The sequence below is a fragment of the Symsagittifera roscoffensis genome, chromosome 3 (genome assembly GCF_963678635.1).
Source record: "Symsagittifera roscoffensis chromosome 3, txSymRosc1.1, whole genome shotgun sequence".
NCBI classification, from domain to species: Eukaryota; Metazoa; Xenacoelomorpha; order Acoela; family Convolutidae; genus Symsagittifera; species Symsagittifera roscoffensis.
This window is the reverse complement of record NC_087064.1, coordinates 76,703,273-76,729,523: the sequence shown is the minus strand read 5'-3', so window position 1 is coordinate 76,729,523 and position 26,251 is coordinate 76,703,273. Positions and strand designations below refer to the sequence as shown.

The following is a 26,251-nucleotide window of genomic DNA, read 5'->3' as shown; positions in this document are numbered from 1 at the left end:
AATTTGGTGAACTTGAAAAACTAATTACAACCTGAAACAGCCTTTTTAAATGGTAGTTTTTTGAATTTCAAGAATTTGAGTATATCAGAATTTATATTTACCATTCCTACTAAAGTGACCATTCTGTGAACAAAGTTGTTTACAGGAAAAAAATTTCGAAAAGGACTGCAATACCCTTGCTTATTGCAAAGGTAATTATTACCAGTAACTATCAAGTAATAATAATTGCGTTTTTAATAAGCAAAAGCCAAAAGTTTGCTCAAATAACGGAGAAAAATTTTGCAACAGGGCAATGCAATTTTATCAAAATAATGTTTAAACCTTTTTCATAGGCAACAATTCTTTCAATGGGCGACAACTGCTTAAACCATTTGTGGGAACACGTTATTGCATGAAAAACTACACTATAAATTCACTACAAACCAACTCAAAACATAAACCAACTTTGCGGAATCCAATTCGAGTTTACTAAACTTTTTGATTGCTTGTTGCACGACTGTTGACCATCTATTCTCGTCTAGCTGGGTAAAAAAACTTGGTGATTTAACTCAATTAATTTAAGGAATGAAAACAAAAGCAGAAAACTAAAAAGGTCCTGTTAATATAGCTTTAAAAACATATTATTGTCGCGCAATAAGCATGTACATTTTACGTAAACTTATCAAAAGCTATTGCTTTTTTTAATTATAAGAAAGTCGAAATGTCTTTTGAATGAAAAACTTTACACATTATCTTGTTCTGTTTCACAGGAATGAAAAATAGTGGTCCAATGTCCCAAAAACAATTACATGGTTAGAAATCAATGTTATCATTGTTGTCGTCCTCAAAAAAGTTTATCGTATAGCTGAAGTAGCTTAATTCAATGTGCGGAAAACAAAAACAAATTATGAAGTACAATTAGTTAAGGGGTTTAGCTTTTGATAACTTGTACATATTTTAAGATTTTACATATGTTCAACATTTGGCATAATGACTGGAATTTGTTTTTTTTTATATATATATATAATTGATGCTTTCGAGTTTTTCTATTTTCCCTTTTCAGATTATAGCAGAAGTCACGAGCAAGTTTTTATAATTTGATACAATTCCAAATTAAAATTTTCAAATTTAACAGAAAGGTTTTTGAATGGAAAGCATCAAAAACAGTTTATCTGCACTTTAGCTTTACTACCTAGAGCAAAAGTTCCTCAATATCTGTATCGTATCGATTGGCCGAACGTGTTTTGAGTTCCAATTTCGAAATATCAGGCACTGACATCAGAGATTTATCGCTGCGCTCGCGGTCATAATGATTAGGAGTCTGGCGATTGTGAATTCTGCTAGTTGAACGGCTAGATTTCCCATTGAATAAACTTATTTGACCTTCGGAGTTGAAATTTGAGCTCACTTGGTCTTGCTTTTGCACTTGTTTTCTCCTTTCGCGAGTTCCCCCGAGAATGGCGTTCAGTTGAGCTTCGGTGTCGTCTCGTTTAAAGTCGAGTTTGCCCGAAGTGTTTGTGTTTTTCGAACTATTGTCTACATTTTCCGAGTACATGAATTTGTAATTAGAAACAACACCCCCTGTTTTTGAGTTTTGTCTCGAGTAGGGGGTCACTGGTGCTTGATTGTAGGGGCGATTGAGGGGGGTTGAGGCAAAGGGGGTGATTGGGGTCTTGTCGTTGGGGGAGGAGGAGGGCTGACTGTTCTCAATGTTCTTCAGTCGCTGGATTAGCTGCAGTTTCTTCTCCTTTTCTTCCCTTTCCAGCTCGCTTTGTTGTTGTCTCAGCACCTACAAAACGAATAGGAGTCATCACAGAAAAAAAGCTGAACAAAACTGTATTTTACACACACTGACAAAAATCGATTAGGTATGAGTTTAGTATGAAAAAGTATGTAGATTTAATTGAGATCAGTTTTAGTATGAAAAAAGTATGAAGATTAAATGGAAAAGGTTAAGATTGTTTGGAGCAATTTTAAATTGATTTAAATTGATCTTAAATCCCAGCTAAGAAAATCGATCCAAATCGAGTTTAAATTGATTTAAATCCAATTTTTTCAGCCTTATCTTGTTTTAGTTTTTAGGGTGATTAAAACTGATTTAAATCTATTTTTATTTCATCCTAATTTCATAAGTTTAGAATGTGTGTTGCTTTTTTTCATTGCCCATCGATTTTCATTTAACATCCATAGCGTTTGGTAGCATAATAAAAAATACGAAATAGTTTTAAACAAATCGATATCATTTTATGATTTCCCTGCATACTTTGAGCTATAAATTTGATCTATATTGACCATTTGTTTCTTGATTTGTTACATAAGTTTTTGCCCAAAATCTGACTTACTATGATAATTTTTGATGATGTCATTGCATATTTTCGAGCTCAAAATCTGATCTATGAGGATCATTTTCTTGAATTCTATTATTTTTTCAAATAGCATGATTTTTTTTCGCCGTGTTAGCAAAAAAATTGATTCAAGTGAGGCCAAAAATCCATCCAAATCGATTTAAATTGATTTTTAGACACTTGAATCGATCCAAAAATTTCAAGAAAGACCGATTTAAAACAATTTAAAATGGATTTAAGTGAGATTCGAATGGCTTTAAGTGAGGCGGAAAGACCAATTTAAATCGATTTAAAATTCAATTTTGTTCGTAAAATGTACATTTTTAATCGATTTGGATCGATTTAAAATTAATTTAAATCAATCCGAAACAATTTTTGTCAGTGAGGGTAGTCTGAATCAAGTTCGTATCACTCATACGGCAAAACTATATCACTGCAAGCCTCTTATGTAGCCCTACACAACTTAAGAAGGGCTACATCCTCAATTTTGTATAAACATATGCATTTTTGTTTGATACCAAAAAAATGTCATTTTTATTTAAACACCAACTTTTTAAATATATTTTTAAAAAACCTTTTGCGCCCACTTTTGGAGATAACACTGTTGTTAAATTTCAATTTTTATTCTTTTTGTCCGGATAATTTAAACCAGCACTGTATAAAATGTACGTATAATAAAATTAGCTGTTTGTTAAACCTGTTTTTAAGCAGATGCATTCTTCTAGACAAACGAGAAAAAAATCACAAGAGACGAAAATAAAATAGACTCTATTCATAGACAAATTAGTTTATGATTGCTTTTTGACGAAACGTTCTTGGACTCCGTATACAAAATAAGATTTCCTGTAATTAAAAAAGTGATCATAGTTCACTCGAGTAATTTAAACCTATGGTATAGCTCAAAACTCAAATGGAGTTGGTAATAGAGAGCTTATAGGTTGTTTTTTAAAGGAGTGGTTACCTCTTCGCGGGTCTGTGTGTCCGAGGCCTCGGACGAGTGTCTCCGATTGGTGACTGTTGTTGCTGTGGTGCTGTTTAGGGGGATGTACTTGTCCTCCAGAGGGGGGATGGGGCTCTTTCGAGACCCCACTAGAGCTCTGCTGCTGCTGTTGTTGTTGTTTTTGGACGGCAGTTCCTGTGAGTGTCGCAGCCGCTGCTTCCCGTCGCTGGCACCTGCAAACAAGGTCAAACAATTTCGCTTTTTTTAATTTGAAGAAACAAATAAAAAATTTCGAGCAACCAATTGAGACCCAACTTCAAAAATTAGGTAAGATTAACTAGAAAACAAATTTGGCAATATCACATACCAGGGGCGGATTTACGGGAGGAGGCGGACGCCCCCACCCTCAGGGATCAACCCCCTCACCAACGGCATTTTTGACCTCTTTTTTCAAAAACTTGACTTCGGCAAAGAAAATTTTGGTCAAAATAGGGTCTTTATAAATTTCTAAGAGCTCTCGTAAAATCAATTTGTCCTATTTAAAATAATGGTCGACAAAATCTATATAATTTTTTTTGGAAAATCCGCCCCCCCTCAAAAACAATCTAAATTCTCCACTGCAGATACCCATACTGTTGCGCAAAATCCTCCCACCTACTACCCTGAGTCAATTACTCAAAAACGGAAACACTCAGACAATTTTTCTCGACATTAAGAGAAATTTTTCAAATTTTTTTTTTGAAATGTGAGTCACGACTGAGAGGCTTTCTTATAAATGACTCAACCTGGTACAATGAGTATTTATGATTCCTGATAATTTTTTCACTGGAGTGCTATGTGAGAAATCAAAAACAAAGCCCGTAGAAAAAAGAATGACCTGAGATCAAATTTCAGGTCTCTATCGTTTTAGAAAAAAAGTCACGACTAAACTTATTAAAAAATCACATGCCATCAAAATTTTTACAAAAATGAAAAGAACTTTTTTATCTCTCCGATAGTCATTACGGCAATAAAGGATGGTACGGTGAGCCTAGCCATAGATGCGAAGCTCATGAATGACCAAATCCACAAAAACCGACATCCGATGCCAAACCGTTTGAGCAATTAGACTCAAATTATTACATCGAGAATTAGTGGAGACGAGTGGTTCACACCTTTGGACCTCAAATACGCATTGAGCCAGATCAAATTGAGTGAAAAAGTCAGTAGCCATTGCAAATGTAAAATTATATGTGGTGAACATATGGGCACGTATAGATTCAAGACCAATTGTTACGGTCTTAGAGACATGGCAAAAAATTCGAAAAAGCAATGGACAACACACTACAAGGATTGTCAGAAGTGTTCTGCTTCTATATGATATCCTTATAAACTCTAATGGTTCAGTAATTGAGCATAACCGATTAGTCGAGGAAGTTTTGTTCGTCTAGATGACAAGGCGTTGCTCCCAAATTTTCTCACAATTTCTTATCATGTTTGGAATTTGATATAGTTTCAGAAAGTTATCGTCCTGAGAGACCGAAAATAGATGCAGCCCTAGCACTCAAACCTCCCAAAATCCTAAAGCAACTTAGGTCGTTTATGGGAATACTAAACCATCTAAAAAATTTCTGCTTACAGGTTTACCGCGCCCCACTTCGCCCATCTCTGAAATTGAGTAGTTAGAACAAATTTGAGCGGTGGAAAAATCAAAAGACCGCATTCAAAAACATTCTTGGTCTTATCGCTATCATTACGAAGATGTATCACTACGACTAAAATCGCAGAACGAGAGTCTAGTGTGATGCCAAGTGTGTTGTCTTCTCACACTTCTCGTCTCAATTTTGTTTCTTCGACTGCTGGTGGAACTAATTCACTATTTCCATGAACTTGCGGTATCTATTCATCTCTCTCTTCGTGCAATTTCAGGAGATTTATGGATCAGTCTACCATTCGAGACAACAGTTTTGAACTCCTGCTCAACCAACTTGTTCCCTTGGACAGACCTTGGTTTGCAGTGAACAGATCGCGTCAAGCAACAGATTTGGGGCAGTTCGACAGCGGCGGAATTTTTCAGCAGAGAAAACAGCGGCAAAGGGAGTATATGCCCGAGTATTTGGAAACTTCAGATCACGCCGACTAATATCAGACAATCGGAGTCGCACCGATCACCGCCCACGGGAACAAGTGCTCAGCTTGGGTGTCTTGAAGAAGTCAATCGTCGCGCCAGATAAGAAGTGACTGTCATGTCTGGTGGGAATCCTCGATGCTGACGTGTTGGCAGAGATCACAGACGAAGATCCTAGCTTTCGCATCATGCAACGGGTTCTTTTTCTACAAAGATTACGAAGGATTCAGCCGGATTGATGCTTATCTCAAGTCTTTCTTGCAGTGTTCGAGCGTGGTAGACGGATGTATTGGGGTGGATAATCAACACATTCCGAACGTGTAGCAGAGGGCGATTCTTGCCCGGCTCACCGCTACCATGCTGGACAGTTGGCGATAGTTGACGCCGCCTATAATATTTGGTGACCTCGGATGCACAGAGATATCGTGCAAATGCGCAAGGAGTGCCCACAATGTACCAATAGCGGTAAAACCTTGAAATCTCGTATCTCGTTTAGTTATTCTCAACCTCTATCTAGGTTACAAAAACCAAATGAAGAAGTACAACTAGCTTATGTGGTACTATCCAGGATAATCTAGGTAATGAAATATGCATCCAGGTCGCAATCAACCGATTCTCTAAGTATCCTTCAGCCATGCTCACACTGTCGACTGAGGGCTAAAAAAAAACACAAATTTTTGGAATCCTATATTCAACAGCATAGTAATCCTAAATAAATTGAAACCGATCAGTATTCACGGTTTAAAAATAAGTTTGTCGAGTCTTTTTGTAAAGAGGAAAACATTTCACAACATTTCTGCCCTGTTGTGGATCACCGAGGCTGTGGTTTGGTGGAACGGGCGATACAGACTATCAAAAGAAGATTCGAGGCGGCTAAACTAAGCCCTGATTTTGTTTTTCTTTCAGGATACACTTCGCCAGATTAGTGAAAGTATTCGAGTCACAATGTTTCTGTGACAAGATTTTCAACGTTTGAGTTACAGATTGGTCGGAACCGAATACTGAATTATGTATTGCCGCCGAACGTCTATCACCACGTGTTGATTTAGAAAATCAGCACCTGGAACGAAGACCTCCTCGCTACCGAACAGTGCAAAGAGCAGTGTGACAGCAGGACTAGGATCAAAGTGGTCCGCAAGGGGCAGTCAAGCCCATTGAAGTCTCGTGTTTTGGAGGCCCATATACTTCGGTCGCAGTGATCTCTCACTATTTGTCAGCAGGGACCTTACGGTTCAGAAGCCCAAAGCCAGCAAGCAAAAACCGTCATCGTCGAGTAGTAAACGGAATTTGGATAACCTATTTATTCATAGTCCAGAAAAGGTCAAGATAATCTGAAAAAAACTAGTTAGGAAGTCGGAGGTGAACTATTCAAACCTTTTAAGGGTAAAATTATCCGTGTTGCTGGGATAACTTATGTTATCGATACAGATAAGATTATCAGAAAAAAACTCATTTCGGTTCGCCTTAAATCAAATCGATCAGACCAAAACAGCCGAACAAATTGACCGTGGAAGGCCCCTCTGGACGGGCTCCGGGCATCAGACCTGAACAAGGCAGCTCAAATCCAAACCTCAATCTAACAATATCCTCATCAACGTCTGGGGGTCTTCAGTACGCTCCCCAAGCTCTGGAGCCTCGTTGTTAGCATGCCCCGACCTTATTCCGATCACGTCGGATGACGAAACTCAGTTTTCTTCAAAATCCCAATTTTTTTCCGATCTCCTTAGTTCCTTCTCCGTCAACCAAGCTCGAAAGCGCTATCCCTACATGTGCGTCAGAAAAAAGCAAACTGCCTTCTACGCTAGCCCGGTTTGTCGTTCAGTAAATCAAATCAATTACCCGTCAGTTCAACTCCCAGTCTGTAGCCCAAAAATCGTCTCTCCGGACAACAAGGTACGCTTTAACAAGCCAATCCTGATAGAAGAGTCGTCTTCGGTCAAGACGCCTCATTCTTCGCAAGGATATTTGAGGAAGTTTATCTGTTTCCGGCAGTCATCATCGGAGGATCCGTTCAGGCGGAAAGAAAAAGGAGTATTCCCTCATTCAACCGCACAAAACTCGCTTTACAAATTTTGAAAATTAGCCACAGAAAACTCGTTATTGAACTCTGAGTACTTTTTCCATTATTTGTCTACCAAAATGTACATCCTATTAATCAATCTGTGTTAACTTATAATTTTGTATCTTATATTCAGTTACATTTGTTCATTCCCAAAAATTCCTCCTAGAGGAGAGAAATATGGTGCAGCGTAAACCGTGCACAGAATATTACGTCATAGTAATGATATTTCAAGTATGTTTTCATTTGGACTCCAAGTTTGTTGAGGACCCGATAAACCGCTACTTACGTTGGTGCTAAACTGCGTAACTATTCTCTATCAATTTATGGAGGATTTAAGTTGATACTCCGATTCAATTGTGTTGACATTTACTATTTTGCTCTCATACTTATTTCTATATCACAAGATGAGTTAAATAAAATCTCGGTCTTAGTTTTATTAACAAGTTCCTCGAGGTACCGCAGTCGGTGCTGAAGAAGTCGCATGTCAATTTTTATAACAATCGGGCAATCTGAGCATAAAATTACGTGTAAAAAATCGCAGGTGGGGGAAAAGAAAAAGGTTCTGAAGCTAAAGAAAGACAAGAATGCTCGTAACAGGGCGAAACCCTGAATGTTCTAACAGCCCTTCAACATAAGTGAAAAATGCTTTGCCTGAAAAATTGTTTGAAAAATCCCTCAATTTTTTTTCCAGTTTTGAAACAATTATCCTACCCAACGCTATGTAAAGTGACAAAAAAGAAAACTGCTAGACTCAATTTAAATTGAAATGACTTTTGCCGCTGACCCTTTAATAGCTCGAAATACATTGCGCGTTATTAATGTGAATTTGAATTACACGTCAAAAAAAATCCAAGCCGCCATAAATTTGCAAATGATTTAGCATACTTTTAAATATCAATTTGAACATCAATATCTTGGAGATAATATTTTAAAAAACTGGCAAAAAAGACTAGTTAAAATCAAATTATGTCCTTCGACAGAAACCAATTCGAGGACAAAAATTCTGTCGAGGTTAATTCGAGTTGGAACAACAAAATTTGCAGCATAAAAAACAGCCTATATTTTTAATGGTTCAAAAACACAAGTACAGCGCAGCTTCAAATCAGTTGATGTAATAGACTGAGATATACTTTTATTTCCAATTATTTAAAAACAGAACGAGTGATTTGCAACTTTGAGAAGAACAAAAAAGCTGTTGTAGACCAATGTGAAGCAAGTTTCTTTTGAAATCAATGTGAGCAATAACTTGTTTTGGTGAGAAAAATATAGGCGCAATCGACATATAAAGCATCAACTTCATGCTTAAGATTGATTAATATTATGAAATTCAATTTTACTAGATACATTTCGACAGTTGGTTATACTCAAACTAATAACAGAATCAGATCAAAACTAGTTCAGCGTCAATAAGTTAGGTAAACTAAACAGTTGTTTAAATATCCACACATATGATCTCTTAAGGCAACTGCACAATCGAAAACAAGCATCACGATAGGCTGAACCCAACAAGGTTAACCCAAAAAAACGTACAAGAAAATGAAAACAAAAATTGTTAATCAAATTTGAGTATAAGCGAATGAAATAGCACAAATATCAACATTGCTTCTATTCTTAGGATTGCAAAAATTTTGACTATAGCGAAACTTTGACTAATGGAGAAAAATAAGCAACCAGAAAAGTCTCCTGAAAACCTGTAATTAACTAAACTCGAATAATTAATTCTTCATGTCGAATTGCAATCTTATCACATCATCTTTGATCGCAATTGAAATGACAGAAGCAACTAGATGAAAAATTTAGGCTGATAGATATTCAACCGAAAATAATCAACCCCTTTAGCCAAAAACAATAGACGAAAAAAGGTTCTACCAAAAAAATAAACCGTTTTTCTGTGAATAGAATACTCGAAAAAAATTAACAACTTGTAAGAAAAAAGAAATACGTGATTAGAAAATAGCTTCAACTAAAAGCCAGCAGCTTTAGTATAGACGTATTAGCAGCATTACAAATAATCTAAAAGCGAAACTACCAAGCCAACTGTTGACTGAATTAAACTCGTTTTTACGGTAAAAAGTTCTGGACGCAAATTGATAAAATTCGCTTTCCGCAAAAGCAGACAAGAATAGCTGGTCGTTGTACAAGTAGCAAAGAATTTTTCGACCAGTTACAAATTCAAACACCAACTAAACAAAAATTGTACCCCTGACTTTGTGGGGAAAAGCCTTTGTCCAAAGTTGGTTCTTACCTCTGTAGGTGGTCAGAAAAAAAAGGAGTGAGCGTACCTGTTACAGGTGAGAGGAGAGTGCTGTTTGTTGTTGCCGTGGCAGTGTGGTTGCAGCTGTTGTTGTTGTTGGGCGAGTTGGGCTGCTCTTTCTTTGTGATTAGCTTGAGAAACCAATCCTCCTCCCCCTCCTCCTCCTCCTGGGGCTGATGCTGTTGTTCCCGTTGCTCTTGCCGCCTCTTCTTTCCTGGAAAGTTACAAAAAAAAGTTCAGGCCAGAGAAGAAAATCTAGTTACGTTACTACTAAAAACAAGCGATAACTTGAGAATCAATTTTAGCATTAACTATCGCCATTCTGAGTAGTATACCTTTATACAACCTGCACTGATGAGATTAGAGGTAGCGTTTAGTCAGTAATGTCCATTTAAATTAGTTGTTTCGTAAAATAAATTTAAAAATTTCACTAGTTTAAAAATCTTGCTAAAAACTAGAGGACCAGCTAAAGCTGGAAATACCTGTTTGATAATTTTTTGAATTTTTGTACTGATGTCGGATGAAAAAGTTAATTTCAAAAATTGGGCTTCACCCGAAACCTTAGTTGTTGCTCTATTAAAATATGAGTAAAACTTTGTGATTTTGGAATTTTCCCAGACATATTTTTGATAAAAACTTTGAGACGTAGCATCTTATGCACTGAGGTAATCCACAACATGTTGCTTCGATTAAACACTTGGTATCAGCTTGAGTTGTTCTCGAGAAGTCAAAAAGTTTCTAAAAAAGACAGGAAATCAAAATATTGACTTTTCTGAAACCCATAAACTTTGAGTAAAAAAATTGGGGTAACCGTTTACACAGGGGGCCTCCTAAAACTCGTTTTTTTATTGGAATCAAAAACTCAGATGTGAGAGGGTAGTTTTTCAGAAAAATCAAAAAATTAGAAAAAAAGCCAAAAAACGAAAACTTGACTTTTCTGAGGGTCATAACTTTATGTAAAAACAGAAATTTGGACGTAACCGCTGATGCAGGGGAGCTTTACACAACCCACTCAACCCATTGAAACCAAAATTTCAGATTCGGGAGAGTCAGGGGCGGATTTAGGGGGGGGACGCTCCTTTCTTCAGGGATTCCACCCCCTGCCGACCCAAAGGGTCCCCCCTTGAACTATTTTAAGTCATCGATATTTGGTGACGGACCCTAAAATTTTTCTAGATGCGCCTTAGGCACCAACATATACTAATTTTGAGAGGGGAGCGCACGCCGAAAAAACACAATTTTTTGGTAAAAATTTTCCAAAAAGTGCCTAAAAAACGCCTTTTTGGCCAGTTTTTTTTTCAAAATTTTGCCTGCGGCGCAGAAATTTGGGCGAAAGCAAGCTCTTTGCAGTGCTTTGGGACAGCTCGGAAAATCAATTTGGTTGACCTAAAAAAAGGTCGACAAATTTTCCAAAGCGTCTCAAAAAAAATAAACAAAAAACCCGATCGCAATAACAATTTGATAATACATTTTTTTATCAAACAGGAATTTAAATTTTAAGTGAAAAAAAATGTACACAAAAAGTTGACAATTTTCCATTTTGTTTTCGAAACTTCTTTTTTTTACCATTTTTTTAAATAGAAAATACGCAAGAGAAAAAATTTAAATTCTTAACGCTTGTAAATGGTAAGTTGGTGTCTCCAGACAAAAGTTCAAGCCTTATCTGTACAACTAAAGTCCTTTTTATTTAATTTTTCTCCACTTACCTTTCGTTTTTAATCAAATTGAAATATAAATGAAAATTTCAATTTATTGATTTTGGTTATATAAATGGACATTACTGCCTTTCGTCATGTTGTCGAAACTTGCTGTGGGACCATAAACACAAAAACGATCCAAAATTTCATTGTGAAGAGAGCAGCACACGGATTTATTAAAAGAATAAAGTTAAATAAGCTGAGAAACTGCCCAAAAAGAAGCTGAGAAACTGACCGAAAGCAAAACAAAAAGTAAAATAAAGCAAAATGAGTAAAACAAATAGAGTAAAAAATAAGCAGAAAAGGCAGAAACATCGGCAACCAATTCTTGGAACATTTGATCGTCTCTGCTTAATCTTTGCCCCAAAAAAAGGTTTACCACTGGCGAATATGAAGATCACAATAGTCAGTTCAGACTTGTTTTCTTTTCGGAGAATCACATTTACACGTGTTCAATAGAGAAAAGTATATGAGCAAACAATATAGGTTAGTTTCAGACCAAAACAACAAAAAAGCTTATTTTGTCGTCATTAAATATTTGGTTATTGTCTGAGTTAAACTGAATAGCCGTTTGAAGGCAAAAACTATACGCATCGTCGCGCTTTTCAAACCATATTGAGACAATTAAGATCTCACTTGGTATTTATTCTGGTTAGCTTGTTTTTTGGTTATATTGGTTATTTTTTGTTGATTTGCAGTTTACTTTTTCTCCCTGAGTTGATTTAGAATTTGCACGTCAACTTGCTGCAGTCGAGTTTGGTAATGTGTTTTCATCTCCCGAATGATTTCTAAACCAGAACAAAACATCTTCAACTCTTAAATTATAATTCTTAACCACATTGAAACTCTTTTATGAAATTTTAGTGACTGCCTGCTTGAAATAAACCTGCGAAACTAAGACATGATTTGTATGGGATCTACTTAACAATCTCTCCCTTTCAAGAAAGGGGGGACGCGATTCTAAGTAGATGAAATAAGCCGAATTTTTGACCATGCAGCACATTATAAATTCTCAATAGAACGCTAAAGAGCTAATTTACTGAGTTATTTAAGGGGTAGAAATTCTATAGTAGATACCATAGGGGAGAACGGGAGACATTGTTAAGTAGGTCATTAGCCTGAATTGATTAACTGGTGCATCATATTTTGAACAATTCGTAATGCAAGGAGGTTTTTTACAAAATCTTTCAAACTCTCAATACAAAGCTTAAACTGATTTCCCAAGTTAAATGATCTAATAACTGTTAATTTTCTCGAGACAGAGAAAATTCTACCTAAGCAATTTTGAAAATGCAAGGTAAATTTTAGAGCTAGAATGATGGACACTTAATCTGATTCTGTTAAATAAATTGTTGAAAAATAACCACGGTAATTAATAATACTACTAACGCTTTATTACCCGTTTTCCCATTGTGGCGAGGTTGGCCATTTGGAAAGTGCGACAGCAATGGTTAATATGAAACGCTTGACGAGCTCTAGCATTCAATTGAGATCATTTTTAATAGCATTCAAGCTATTTAATTAAAGATAGTACGTTTTTCCATGACATTCGATCAGGGCAGTCTGTGAGTTTGGAGCTTCAAGTATTCAGGTTTCATTTAACGCTATCGATGCAGCGTTTTGTAAGGTCTTCCTGCTGATTTTTGTCCTGGGATGAAACACGGTCTGTTGATTTTAGTCCATGGTCATTTTCTCTTCAAGGAACATGGCCAGATTATCGTAGCCGTGACCGCATTAGTAGCTTGTGCAGATCAAAAAAACCTGCAATTTCAATTACTGCTTCGTTGGTAAATCTTTCTTTTCAAAAGACTCAGAGCTTTTAAAACCGATGCATGTTTTTCAAAGCGTTCTTAAGAGAGCTGGAAAGCGCCTTTGTCTGAGCCTTAATTTTCGAGCAGTACATCAGAACTGACCAGAGACAAGCTTCGTAGCAATGATACCTTTAACCCCACTCAATATCTTTATTCAGCACCAGAGGCGCAATTTGCCCTCTTTTTGTCCAGAAAGCTGCTATTGTGACTGAAGATGCAGCGTTTTGCGTCACTTTCAACCGAAATCATGCCACCCAGATAGCAGAACTATTTGACAGTATCTAGGGTTTCAGATTGATAAATATGTTGGGTCACATTCTAATTTGTAATCAGAAAAACGGCATCGGTAGTTGCTCTAATTCTCATAAAACTAAATTTTATGTCTCATATTTTTATCGATTGTCTGAGACGTTTATTCAGCACTTTTTTGAAATTTTTTAATGCATTCGCGATTAATCAGATTCCTCTGTAGGATCCACATTCTAAAGAATCGCCTTTTGCTTTGTGAAGGTAATAGTTTTATTTTTGATCCCATCGTTCCAGATTTCCTTAAGGACTCAAAAAATCCAGCAAGTCGACATTCTCTGGCAAAACTTACCATGTCCAAAGTTAGCCCTGTTGGTTCTGGTTTTTTTATTTTCTCGGAAGGCCAGTGCTATTTACTGGATAGTATAATTCTACAATAGGCCAGCCATTTGAAAAATATCTTCCGATTAGTCTCATTTACAAAACTTGAGAAGTAACTTTTCCACTGCGAGAGAACATCTTGATCACGTGTCAGGAGTTTATCTTCACATTCATTGAACGTTGTTTCAACCACAACCTTTGCACCAATTTTCTTGATGTTGACATCATTTCTGGCTTGATGTATTTTCAGCTTCGGCAACTAGCTTTTCGACAACTGTGTTCTGTTTTCGATATATCAGACTTTCTTCTTCATTTACGGACCTCGGCCACTTTTTGAACAAAATTTTTTTCTTTTTAACTCCTTAGCTTGTTTTTTTTGTTCAATCACCCTGTTTTTTTTTGTCGCTGGTTTTTCGATTGTTTCACCACGTACGTTCATCGCTTCTTCTAGAAGTTCGCCTGTAAAAGTTATAAAAATTATTTTTATCCGAATCCTCTCTATCACCTTATATGCGTACGCTTATACAATAGCACACACAGTATGCCCTAATTCATATCTTAGGCGCATAACTCGTTCATCAGTATAACTTAAACATTTAGTCACAATTTCGAAAATGAGATTCTTGTAGACAACCCACCGATATCTTTCTTCTTTCTAGAGTTTTGCGTAACTCAGGCAATTTCCTTTTAATGTGCAGACGTTCCAGGAGCATAGTAGGAACTACTTTTTTTCTCGGGTAGAATCCTTCGTCTTATACATATTAGTATAAGTCAAATTGTTGATTTAAAGCTAGAAGTGTTGATTTGAAGCTTCCTCAGTTCGCATGTACTTGATTATTCTTTAGCTTTTCTCATTGCTTCTTAGAACTACACATGTTTTTCTCCTTCATTTAAATTCCACGATTTAAATTTCTAACTGGTTATGAGCAATGGCCGTAATTGGGAACTTCAAGAGAAAAATTACAGAAAACAAGTCTGTTGGTTACCACATTTTTCGCCGCTGAGAGCTTTCAAACTTTTAAAACAGCTTCTTTGCGACGATCGGGTTAGAATAAAACCAATCTGGGTGAAACTTTCTCCACTCTAAAGATTACAATACTTATCATCGCAGCGTTTTTGAAAAAAAGTTCTTAGTACGGCTAGATTTTGTGACTGGCAGAAACTGATAAGTCTCTGACCTTCTGAGGTCTGAGTCCCAAAACAGGAAGTCCAACATTGCAGTCCAATTCTCGGTGCCACTCTCCACTATGTTCATTCAGTTCGCCAATCAGTAAAGTACATTCTTGATTAGGTAAAGATACCATAGTATCTTCTAGCGTGTTACAAAAATAATTTTTCTCCGAATCCTCTCTATTATCTTATATGCGTACGCACATACAATAGCACACACAGTATGCCCTAATACATATCTTAGGCGCATAACTCGTTCATCAGTAAATTTTAAATATTTTGGTCACCATTACGAAAATGAGATTCTTGTCGATAGCCCACCGATATCTTTCTTCTTTCTAGAGTTTTGCGTAACACAGACAATTTCCTTATAATGTGCTAACGTTCCACGAGCATAGTAGGAACCACTTTTTTTCTAGGGTTGGTTCTTGCGTCTTATACATAATAGTATGAGTCAAAGTAGTAGTTGAAACCGTGAGATTATTAAGAGGTACTAATTCGTTCTCGGCGTGGTTGTTTTTTTAACAAAACTTTGACAAAACTTTTTTAAACCATCGTAAGACTATTAATGTCCTGATAATGTCCTCCATAAAACTATTAATGACCTCAATTTCAAAACATACTTCAACTGCGACCATTTTTTGTAAACTTATCTTGGTTTTTACATTGCCAATTTGGGATAATCACAGCACAATAGTCATTCTTTTAATGCGCCATCATTTTAAAATGAATTCAGGCAAAGTATTCCAGTCGGCCTTCTTGATACAATACAAGATACGAAATTAATACTTTTTTCCTTAACATAGTGTGTCGGGAAATATATATATTTTAAAAACAGCAGTTAAACTTTTTTCTCAAGAACATCATCATTTATTAATCAAAAACTAATTCAATAAAAAGAACAAAAAGGCTCAAATATCAGAACAAATCCGTGAACGTTCTGAGTGCCCCTTAATTGGTATCGAATAGTTGTTGGTAAAGAAAATACTAAGAACCAAAAGTTTTGAACAATATCAAATACCAAAAATAAGTACGCAATTATTATCATGAGGATTATCTCAGCATATAAAACAGAATCGACAGCTACAAAAACTGATTTTAATTATCCTAAAACTTTTAAACTCGTAGTCAACGAATGGGGATGTTTTGGAAAGCAGTTTCTAGATTGTTTTATTTGATCAAAAGATACGCAGATAACGCAATTGTATCATAATGACCCTCTTAATTTAAATCAGCCACAATTTTAGAAGATGAATGTCTCCTACAACGTAATGAACAAAAGTTGTTAAATCAGACTAACGGGAAGTCCAACTCCCCCGCAGTAACTCTGGTCTAAGCAGTAAAAACATTCAGACTGTTTTTTTTCGGCAGCCAGAAAACTTTTTGAGATACCTTTTCCGACGAAATACCATTTCTGAAATACCTTAATATGATACCACTATCGATCCCCGTGACATCGAGTGAAAAAAAATGCGCAGGCCACAGTTTCTTCAGATTATTAAATTAACTTAGATATCAGTCGTAAAAAATGTAAACTTGGACAAAATTTTTAGTTCTTCTGTGCTTCTTAAACTTTTACAGAAGTAAAATCCTAAGTTTGATCTGATTTTCTTTCAACAATGAACACAGTTGTTTCTGCAATTTTTCTCAATTTTATCCCGACGAAAAGCCTTGGCTTTTTAAAAAATATATATATAATCAGAATTGAAAACGATAAAAACTGGTAATAGACATCGGAATTCGAGCTCCAGTGAACAATCACTCCCCTTAACCAAAACAGGAGGACAGCGTTGTCGTTCACTACGTTAGATTAGGCAAAAATTTGTTCACCATAGTCCGAGATTCGAACCTTTTACTTTAAAAATAAATATATTTTAGTTTCTAGTGTAAATTCTCACCCTCTTCGATCTTCTTGCGCTGGGTGATCTCCCAGTCGATCCTCTCCCTCTCCGTCCTCTCACTCTCCTCTTTCCTCCTCCTCGCATCCTCCTCCTCCCGCTCCCGCTTCTCCCTCTCCGCCTCCAGCTCTATCTGTTCACGCCTTTTCCTAGACTCCTCCTCCGCCTCCTGTCTGGCCTGGAAACAAAAGACAGCAACAGTAGTCAAAATAGTAAGCTATAAGTAAAAACAAGTAACGAATTAAACGAAAAACCGAAAGAGTCGAGCCGCTGAAAAATAACGAACTTAATGAGCACCAAAAACGGCAGCAAATCAGACTATATTGCATTTACTAATGTGTTGTCCTTTTTTTACGATAAGACACTCCTTACTTGCAAAATTAACGAAGGGCTTAATGAACTTTTAAAACAAAAATAGTGCCCAGCAATGACCTTAAAAATGTCATCATTTCATTTTTGTCTAACTGGGCGAGAAAATGGTTTAAATTTGGCTGCTAATTCCTTCAAAGTTTTTCCTAAAAATTTTTTTTGAGGCAACATTAAGTATTAAAAGTATTTTTGAGGCAAAAATGAGTGAAAGTTAATTGTTAACCAGTTATAATTAAAGTTATAATTAAAGTTAACCAGTCATCTCATATGCACGTCCGAAAGACTGAAAAATACCAGGGTGACCACTTTAATTCGGACAAAAAACAGACCGAATCGAATGAAAAAAAAACTGACCAAAAACAGACTAAAAAACAGACCAAAATCATCAATCTGCAAGTTATGAAAAACAATGACTGCAATCAACTTTAAATTGAACTTCAAAATTAAAATTAATTACACAAATTATTAAACATAGGCGCTACGCGCAATACACCGAAGGCATAGAAACTGAAGCAAAAACCAAACAACTTGAACAACTAATAATTGAAGAATAACAGTTCTAGAACAAAAAATCGTACTAATACATGTATACACCAAAATTTTGCTATATCGAGAAAGAGCCTGAAATAACAGTTCTAGAACTAAAAATCGTACTAACACATGTATAGGTTAAATTTTTGATATATCAACGAAGATCATAAAATAACACTTCTAGAACTAAAAATCGTACTAACACATGTATACACCAAAATTTTACTATATTGACAAAGGGCCTGAAATAACAGTTGGTGAGCTAAAAATCGTACGAACACATGTATACACCAAAATTTTGCTATATTGGCAAAGATCATGAAATAACAGTTCGAGAGCTAAAAATCGTACTAACACATGTATACGTCAAATTTTTGCTATATTGACAAAGATCATGGAATAACAGTTCTAGAGCTAAAAATCGTACTAAGACATGTATACACCAAAATTTTGCTATATTGACAAAGATCATGGAATAACAGTTCGAGAACTAAAAAAGGACCCATAATATAAATAAATGAAAATAAATAAATTAAATAAATACACACGCAGAAATAATAAAAGCAAAACTAAATGAAAGAAAGAATAATTAAATAAATAAACAAAACACGTGATAAAAATAAACAAAAATAAATATGTAGATACATAAATTATAAATAAATATAAGCAAACTAAACATAATTAAATAAATAGAAGAACAGATAATTAAATAAATAAAGATGAACAAATAAAGAAACAAACATACGCAATCACGTGACATAGCGCGATATAGTCCAGCCCACATGATAATTGATAACTGTGGACGTTATTTGTCGACACTTGACAACAGACAACATTATAAAAAAAAACCCGTTACACGATACCATAACACCTTGACTAAAGTCTTCGGTGTAATTACACGGGCAGAAACAGAGTCATTACATTCCTGCAAGCGGCTTTCTTTTTCTGCACAGCTGCCAAAGCTTCTTCTGCAGCCTTCAGCTCGGCTGACACTGCACGTAGTTCTTCATTCGGCGTTTTCCGCTTGTATACTCCTATCTCGTTTCTTAGTCAAAGGCACCAAAGACGATATACGCAGAAAAACAGACTTCGCTAAAAAAACAGACCGAAAACAGACTGAAACAGATCAGTCTATTTAAACAGACTAAGTGGTCACCCTGCCTTCAACACCTCTGAGAACAAGAAAGGGTGTCAAAATAAAGAAAGAAAGAATGATGATGAAGAATTCCAACATTTCAAGACATTTGTTTCCCAAATTTGCCCAACTTGAAATATCAGTGTTCTTGCTATAACTTCAGGTTAAAAACTTGGTGGTCATGTCTCAGCGACAAAACAACAATTCCACGGCAGGTCTGGCACCCAATATGAAAAATTCAAGGAATTTTATCTTGTAGCAAACAGGTATTAAGTTCAAAATTCCCACGGGCAAATGCTCAAAACTCTCTTCCACTCGAAGTTAGAAATTTTGCTCGATGTAGAACGTCCAAAATATGCATCTTGCAAACTATGCAGAAGAGCTAAATACTTGGTTCTATGGAAGCCGAATAGTAAAATTGGTTAAAACAATTAGGTTAAAAAATGCTCGCATTGGCTACAAAACTTTTGCTCGCATTGGCTATTAATGTTCCTAAAATACATCACAAATGTCATCTTAACGGCTATTTTTGGTTGCGGCTCCATGCGTTTCATGGAGGGGGGGGGGGGAGGCGTTACCTGTTCCATCTGCTGTTTGAACTCCCGCTCCCTGTCCCCCCTCTCCCTCTGTTCCTGTTCCAGTTTCAGTCTCTCCTGGTCCATGTGTTCTTGAGTGGCCCCATAGGACTGCAACTGACTTCTTAAATGCTTCACCTCTTGCTGTAACAACACACTCTATAGTTAATGCCCAATTGTCAGCAAAATCCTTTTTGGTCGACAAGTTTTACCGAAGTTAATTATTTTAAAACTGCTCACTTCGACGTTGGTTTCAATCTATTTCTTACATCCATGCTTAAAAATCTAAACTAAAAATCTTTAAAAAAAACAAATTAAGCTAAACTGCTATAACTTTGGACTGATAACAAACTCGACCATACAGACTTAACTTAGCATAACAACCTCATTTTTGAACAGTCTTTCTGAAAAACTAAGTTTTTTTTGTGCGTAAGATTCTAGATTAGATCATTTTCTCTTTTAATTAAGGCTGAATGTTCAAACTTGTTACAACCCTATATGTCAGTATTGCAATGCGTTCGAAATTAAATTTGTTATTAACTACAGAAGGTACCTGCAGTAGAAGGTTTTCGTCAGCCAGTTTCTGCTGTGCAATGTCTGGCTCTGTCATGGTCTGTTTGTTCACATGAAGGGCCTTGGGGGGAGTGTTCAATAGTCTAGAAGGTGGCTTGGTCAATCTCTGAGCATAAATGTAGTGGATCGAAAGCTCCTTGTCTTTTTCCTGGAAAATAAAACGGTAACTGAAACGTCTGCAAAACCGAGCAATTCTTCGTTATTAAATAGTAACATGACTGCTCGTATCAGGGCGAAGCCCTGAATGTTCCGACTGCCTTTTAAGGTTTTATGGAGCAGTAATAACATTAAAAAATTAAATGTAATAAAACAAAACAAAAATTTTTTGTATTTGAAATTTTTTATGAAAATCATCCCCCACACGCCATTTAAAGTACAAAAAGATAGATTTAGCTCCTTGTAACAAATCAATTATGGCAAATAAGCTTCTTTCAACCAATTTGGAACACCTTTAAGACGGATTAACTCTCCGCTTACGCGTTAATAGCGCGAAATATATCGCGCGTTAATTGTCCCAAATTGGCCAAAATGGCAATCTTTAAACCCCCATAACTTTACGAAAAATGATCACAGGTGAAATATGTTTTCAAATTTGAGCTCAGGACAACAATACCTTTTGAATGATATAAAAAATTCCGTCAAAAATGGCTAGTTAAAAAGTCGAAATTTGTCTGAAGAAAAAAAAACCCACCCCGAGCACAAATATTCCGTTACTTTCGTATCGAAAGTCGGAACAATAATGTCGTCTTAATAATTAGGAACCTCAAATGAAAGCAAGGGGCAGAAGGATTTATGACGGAGATAGTGTTAAGCCCATTTCAGGCAGATTGAAATCAGCAATTTGCGAATCATATTAAGGCTCTTGCTTTAACATTCAGAATCCAGTAGCAAAATAGTTTTATATATTTATTCTGAGGCTTATTTACATTTTTACATCAATTACGACCAATTTACAGAAATCTCTTTTTTGAAAAGTAAGCATATTTTATTAAATTTGAGCGCTGAAATTGCTTTGATGAATTATAATAATAACCAAAACAAAATAAGACTGCTCGTATCAGGGCGAAGCCCTAAATGTTCCGACTGCCTTTTAAGGCTTATGGAGCAGTAATAACATTAAAAAACTAAATGTATAAAAAAAGGAAAAATTTTTTTTTTTCAAAAATTTGAAATTTATGAAAATCATTCCCCCACACGCCATATAAAGTACAAAAGGATAGATTTCGCTACTTGTAACAAATCAATTATGGCAAATAAGCTTCGTTAAACGCATTTGAAACGATTTCTAAGACGGATTAACTCTCCGCTTACGCGTTAATAGCGCAAAATATATCGCGGGTTAATTGTCCTAAATTGGCCAAAATGGCAATCTTTAAACCCCCATAACTTTACGAAAAATGATCACAGGTAAAATATCTTTTCAAACTTCAGCTCAGGACAACAATACTTTTCGAATGATATTTAAAAAAATCCGTCAAAAATGGCTAGTTAAAAAGTCGAAATTTGTCTGAAGAAAAAAAAACCCACCCCGAGCACAAATATTCCGTTACTTTCGTATCGAAAGTCGGAACAAAAAACTGAAAAAAAGATAGTTCTTTCTTAAAAAATGAAAATAAAAAGATATGAGTTTAGTCGAGATAGGATGAGCTCACTTGTAGCTTCTGGTCTAGGTCCTGAATGGCCTTCTCCATGTCTTCCTTCTCCATCTGGAGTGCCCGGATCCTCTGGTTGAGTCTGCTGGACTCGGACTTGTGGTTCTTCTGCTGCAACTCTATCAGCCGCTCATTCTCCTAAACAGTTGAAAAACAGTGCGAATTCTTTAAATAACCAGACTGCTCGTATCAGGGCGAAGCCCTGAATTATCGACTGCGTTTCGTTTTAATTTCTATGGAGTAGTTTAAAATAAAACAAGACTGCTCGTATCAGGGCGAAGCCCTGAATGTTCTGACTGCCTTTTAGGGTTTATGGAGCAGTAAAAACATTAAAAAATAAAATGAAATAAAAAATGAAATTTTTTTTTCAAAATTTTGAATTTTTTATATCAAAATCATCCCCCCACACGCCATATAAAGTACAAAAGGATAAATTTCGCTCCTTGTAACAAATCAATTATGGCAAGTAAGCTTCATTCAACCAATTTGGAACGATTTCTAAGACGGATTAAATCTCCGCTCACGCATTAAAAGCGCGGAATATATCGCGCGTTAATTGTCCCAAGCTGGCCAAAATAGCAAGCTTTAAAATCCACAACTTCACAAAAAAAAGATCACAGGTGAAATTTTTTCAAATTTAAGCTCAAGACAACAATACTTTTTGATTGACATTTTTTTAAAAAATCCGTCAAAAATGGCTAGTTATAAAGTCAAAATTTGGCTGAAGAAAAACAACCACCTCGAGCACAAATATTCCGTTACTTTCGTTACGAAAGTCGGAACAACAAGACTGCGCGTATCAAGGCAAAGCCTTGAATGTTCCAACTGCCCATTAATTGGTCTCGAATTGTTTTTGGTATAAGACGTATTGACAAACTGCAAATTTTAGGCAGATCATAATGCAAAAAAATTGAGTCGTTTATAGAATTAGTAAGACCAATTGGCTTGCCTCAATTTAATTTGGAACAATTATGAGTGCAAATAATTCGCCACGCATAAATAATTTGTGCACTGAAACAAAATATCAAAGTATTATTTCAGCCAGCAATGCCGCACTTTAGTATAGAGCATGCATACTCGCTTGGCAATCCCAAGATTCTCGGATCGACGCACATATGCAGTTTACTTTTCTAAAATCGGTCTGAATAAAAAAAACTCCCCGGGCATATATATTCCTCACTTTCTTCGAAAATCGGGACAATAATAGATAAAATTTTCAAAATACACTAGGTAAAAAATACAGCGATATATTTTGCATATAGCAAAATATTAAACAGACTAAAGATCATGCCCCAATCTAAATTGACACGATTTCCCTTATAAGGAATAAATCTCCGCTTACGCGTTAATAGCACAAATATATCGCGCGTTAATTGTCCCAAACTGGCATTCATTAAACCACCCTAACTTTACGAAAAATGTTCACAGGTAAATCATATTTTTAAAGTTGGGCTCAGTACCTTTCGAATGGTATTAAAAATTCTGTCAAAAAATGCTAGTTAAAAAATAGAAATATTTCTGTAGAAAAAAAAACCATATTCTTTAAGACGAATATAAAATCTTTTTTGGGAAAACGGCAAAACGACAAGTAGCTCTCCCTGTAAGAAGGTATATTCCATATACAGCATATAGCATGCATTTTGCACATAAGCAAAAGCTAATCAAATTCTAAGACCTCACCGGGCAAATTCTTACGGAAAAACAACTTTTGCTGAATGATTTGGTTATAGCGTTTGATTAGGTGTATTTTTTGCCCTTTCTGATTTCTTCATTTATATTTTACATTCTGTTTTTTAAAGGAATTAGAAAATGTTACTGTAATTTTTATTTTGCATTTGAAAGTTTATTGATTGCAAGGGCGTTCTTTTAGTGGGCATTTTTTTGCGGAAAAAAACGTTCGATAGTTATGAAGTAAAGCTTTTTACCCTAGAAAAACTGTCAAACAGTGTCAATTGGGCAAAAACAGTGTCAATAATGACTAATCCAAGTAATCAAATTTATTTTGAGCCTTTTTTGTAAAGTATGCGATTCTCCAATAATAACGAATCTAATCTAATCTTTGAAAATGTTTATTTTGTCAGATATTATAATTTTTAAAATACTCCAAACATAATTTTTTGCGTAATAATTACATAACTATTACATGATGGTTATATAAAAACTCACTTCGTTCTTCTTCTCGGCCTCCTCCAGTTTGGATTCTGCTTCATCTAGCATCTTCATGTCCAGCTGTTTCTTGTTGAGGTCTTTGTCGTTGATAACTCTCTTCAAGTCTCTGTTCTCGTCCCGCATCCGAATCAACTCCTCTGACATCTTCTTGTTCCTACAGAAACAACAAAACAACAGGGAAAGGTCAACAAAAGGTCAAATACAGAAAAATAACAAATAGGAAACAAAGGCGTAAATAAACAGGAAAAGGTTAAATAAAAGTAAATCTCAAATGAACCGCAAGCGGCTCAAATGGATGAGCCTGAATACAACTAACAAAAATATATGAAAATCCACTTCAGAATTACATTTTGCACTCAGAGAAGCCAGAGGGCATAGGGACACCAAACACAAAATTTCCTAACCAGGACAAAAAAAATATCCGCCCAGGCATATGAATATGAGCAATATCTTGCAAATAAATTTTGGTTCATTTAAACTATCTGCGCCACCAACACTCCCCCCTCCACCCCAGATGGCAAATACTTCAAGAATCTAAAATTCCGCACACGCTTAACCATTGATTTAACTATTTATAGGATGGTTATTCATTACTAGATCCCATGTGGAGGAAAAAGTTAAAAAGAAATCCCGCTTTTCTAACAATTGGTAAGAGAAAGGAACCGGGTTCGAACCCATGTCTATTCTATTCACCTCCGTTCTAAATCATCCTTATTTTTCTGCTCATCTTCCACATTGCGACGGAGACGACGAATATCGGCCGAATGCTCACGTAGCATAAAGGGCACATTCTTCTGGTCTTTTTCTATCCTCTGCAGACTCTTCTCACTCAATCTCACTTGCTTCCTGAGGTCTTTGTTTTCTTCCAGCAGGTCTTCCATTCGCTTCGTCGTTTCTCCCAGCTAGAAATAATAAAGATATATAAATACTATTTTACACTAAGCAATCACTTTTGTACAGAGTATGCATCTTTTCAAGCAAATAGAAACAGCAAACTCAAAAGTACACAACAGTTTATTTAGCCATTGCACAAAAAAAATTAAAAATCGGAATCATTTTGAATAAAAAGTTTTTGTTTTCGATAATCAGAAACATGAAGCATAACTGACAAAATACAAAACCAGAAATAGAGTAATTATTCCGCGTTTTACTGTAAATTAGACGAATATAAAAATCTTGAGAACAGTTTTTTCGACACACAGAAATCTGTCGTAAAAACTTTTCAGAATTCAAATCACGACTGGAGACGCTCTAATATGATACCACACTCGACCAGCTATACGCTTCCTGGGAGTGGTTAGGAGGTCAAAACACTGCAGACATAGGAAAAAAACAGTCTTAAGGGTCAAGAGAAATCTAACCATGAATGCATGGTCTATGCGGCGAAACTCCAGTTTATTGATCAAATCACGGAGTAAATACATGCATAAAACTAAAGGCGACAGCTCCAAACATTTATTCTAAATAGTAATTGTACTTTTATGTTTAAAGAAGCCTAGCAAGACATAGAAGTTTTTAGTTTGCAAAGAAAAGTTTTCCGCGCATTAATTATCCTCAATTGGCAGTTTTTAAACCAGCATAACTTAACGAAGAAAAACAGGGAGGCGAGATCTTCAATGAGGTATATAAACTAATGTCATTCACTTTTAGCTAATCAATATCTTTCAGATGCATCAAAAATTTTAAGATAAGAATTCAAAATTTATCTCGAGAAAAATAACAGCGAGCACAAAAAATCAGCTACTGTATTCGAAAGACGAAACAAGACATTATAACTGCCTGCTTACCAAACTAAGTAAATTTACTTCATCCAAAAAAAACGTTGCAAGCCTTAAAAAAAAGGAACACGACATGACGCGGATGACAAATTAAACAAAAAGGCGAAGCTGAGCTTCGCACCACTTGCGATTCAACAATATATAATTAAAACAGCATGACGCTGAAGAAGTAGCTAAGAAGACTTCGAGCGAAAGAAAATTGAAAAGGAACTAGAAAAACAAAAAGTTTTTTTTTTCATAATTAAAATTATTTAAGTATTTCAAGACAACCTTATGGGGTTGATTTTGAGCATTGAGAAAAATTGAGCCAGAGTCTTATTGGTCTTCAAAAAAAGACTAAAAGTTCGTACGAACCAAAATTTTAGGTAGAAAAGCCGACAAACAAAATTAATATCAACAGCCAATAAGCCGAAAATCAACCAAAATGTACGGCTTATATATTATCTACGAGTGCTTTATATGTAGTTAATGCAAGACCCAATTCGGAAACTAAACCGACTTGTATCAATTTGTCTGAAAATTCTAACAATTTGTCTGGAATAAAAATCATTCAAAAAAAAAACAACATGCCAAATAAAA

The 26,251-nt window shown here is 35.7% G+C and overlaps 1 protein-coding gene across 2 annotated transcripts in view; it reads right to left on the bottom strand.

Annotated features, from left to right (window-relative positions):
• Positions 1 to 911: 911 nt before the first annotated feature.
• Positions 912 to 26,251, bottom strand: part of LOC134842267 (myb-like protein X) — a 31,514-nt gene continuing 6,174 nt past the window's right edge. The window contains exons 3-12 of one of the 2 annotated variants that reach the window (XM_063858534.1): positions 24,588 to 24,796; positions 23,892 to 24,048; positions 21,726 to 21,863; positions 20,054 to 20,221; positions 19,504 to 19,644; positions 16,891 to 17,068; positions 12,088 to 12,172; positions 9,716 to 9,901; positions 3,286 to 3,497; positions 1,582 to 1,768 (exon numbers count right to left, since the gene is read on the bottom strand). In XM_063858534.1, the coding sequence (XP_063714604.1) occupies positions 1,686 to 1,768; positions 3,286 to 3,497; positions 9,716 to 9,901; positions 12,088 to 12,172; positions 16,891 to 17,068; positions 19,504 to 19,644; positions 20,054 to 20,221; positions 21,726 to 21,863; positions 23,892 to 24,048; positions 24,588 to 24,796 (1,557 nt within the window). In that variant the 3' untranslated portion in view covers positions 1,582 to 1,685. Of the gene's footprint in view, positions 1,769 to 3,285; positions 3,498 to 9,715; positions 9,902 to 12,087; positions 12,173 to 16,890; positions 17,069 to 19,503; positions 19,645 to 20,053; positions 20,222 to 21,725; positions 21,864 to 23,891; positions 24,049 to 24,587; positions 24,797 to 26,251 lie in introns of both variants that reach the window. The other variant, XM_063858533.1, reaches the window with a different exon arrangement.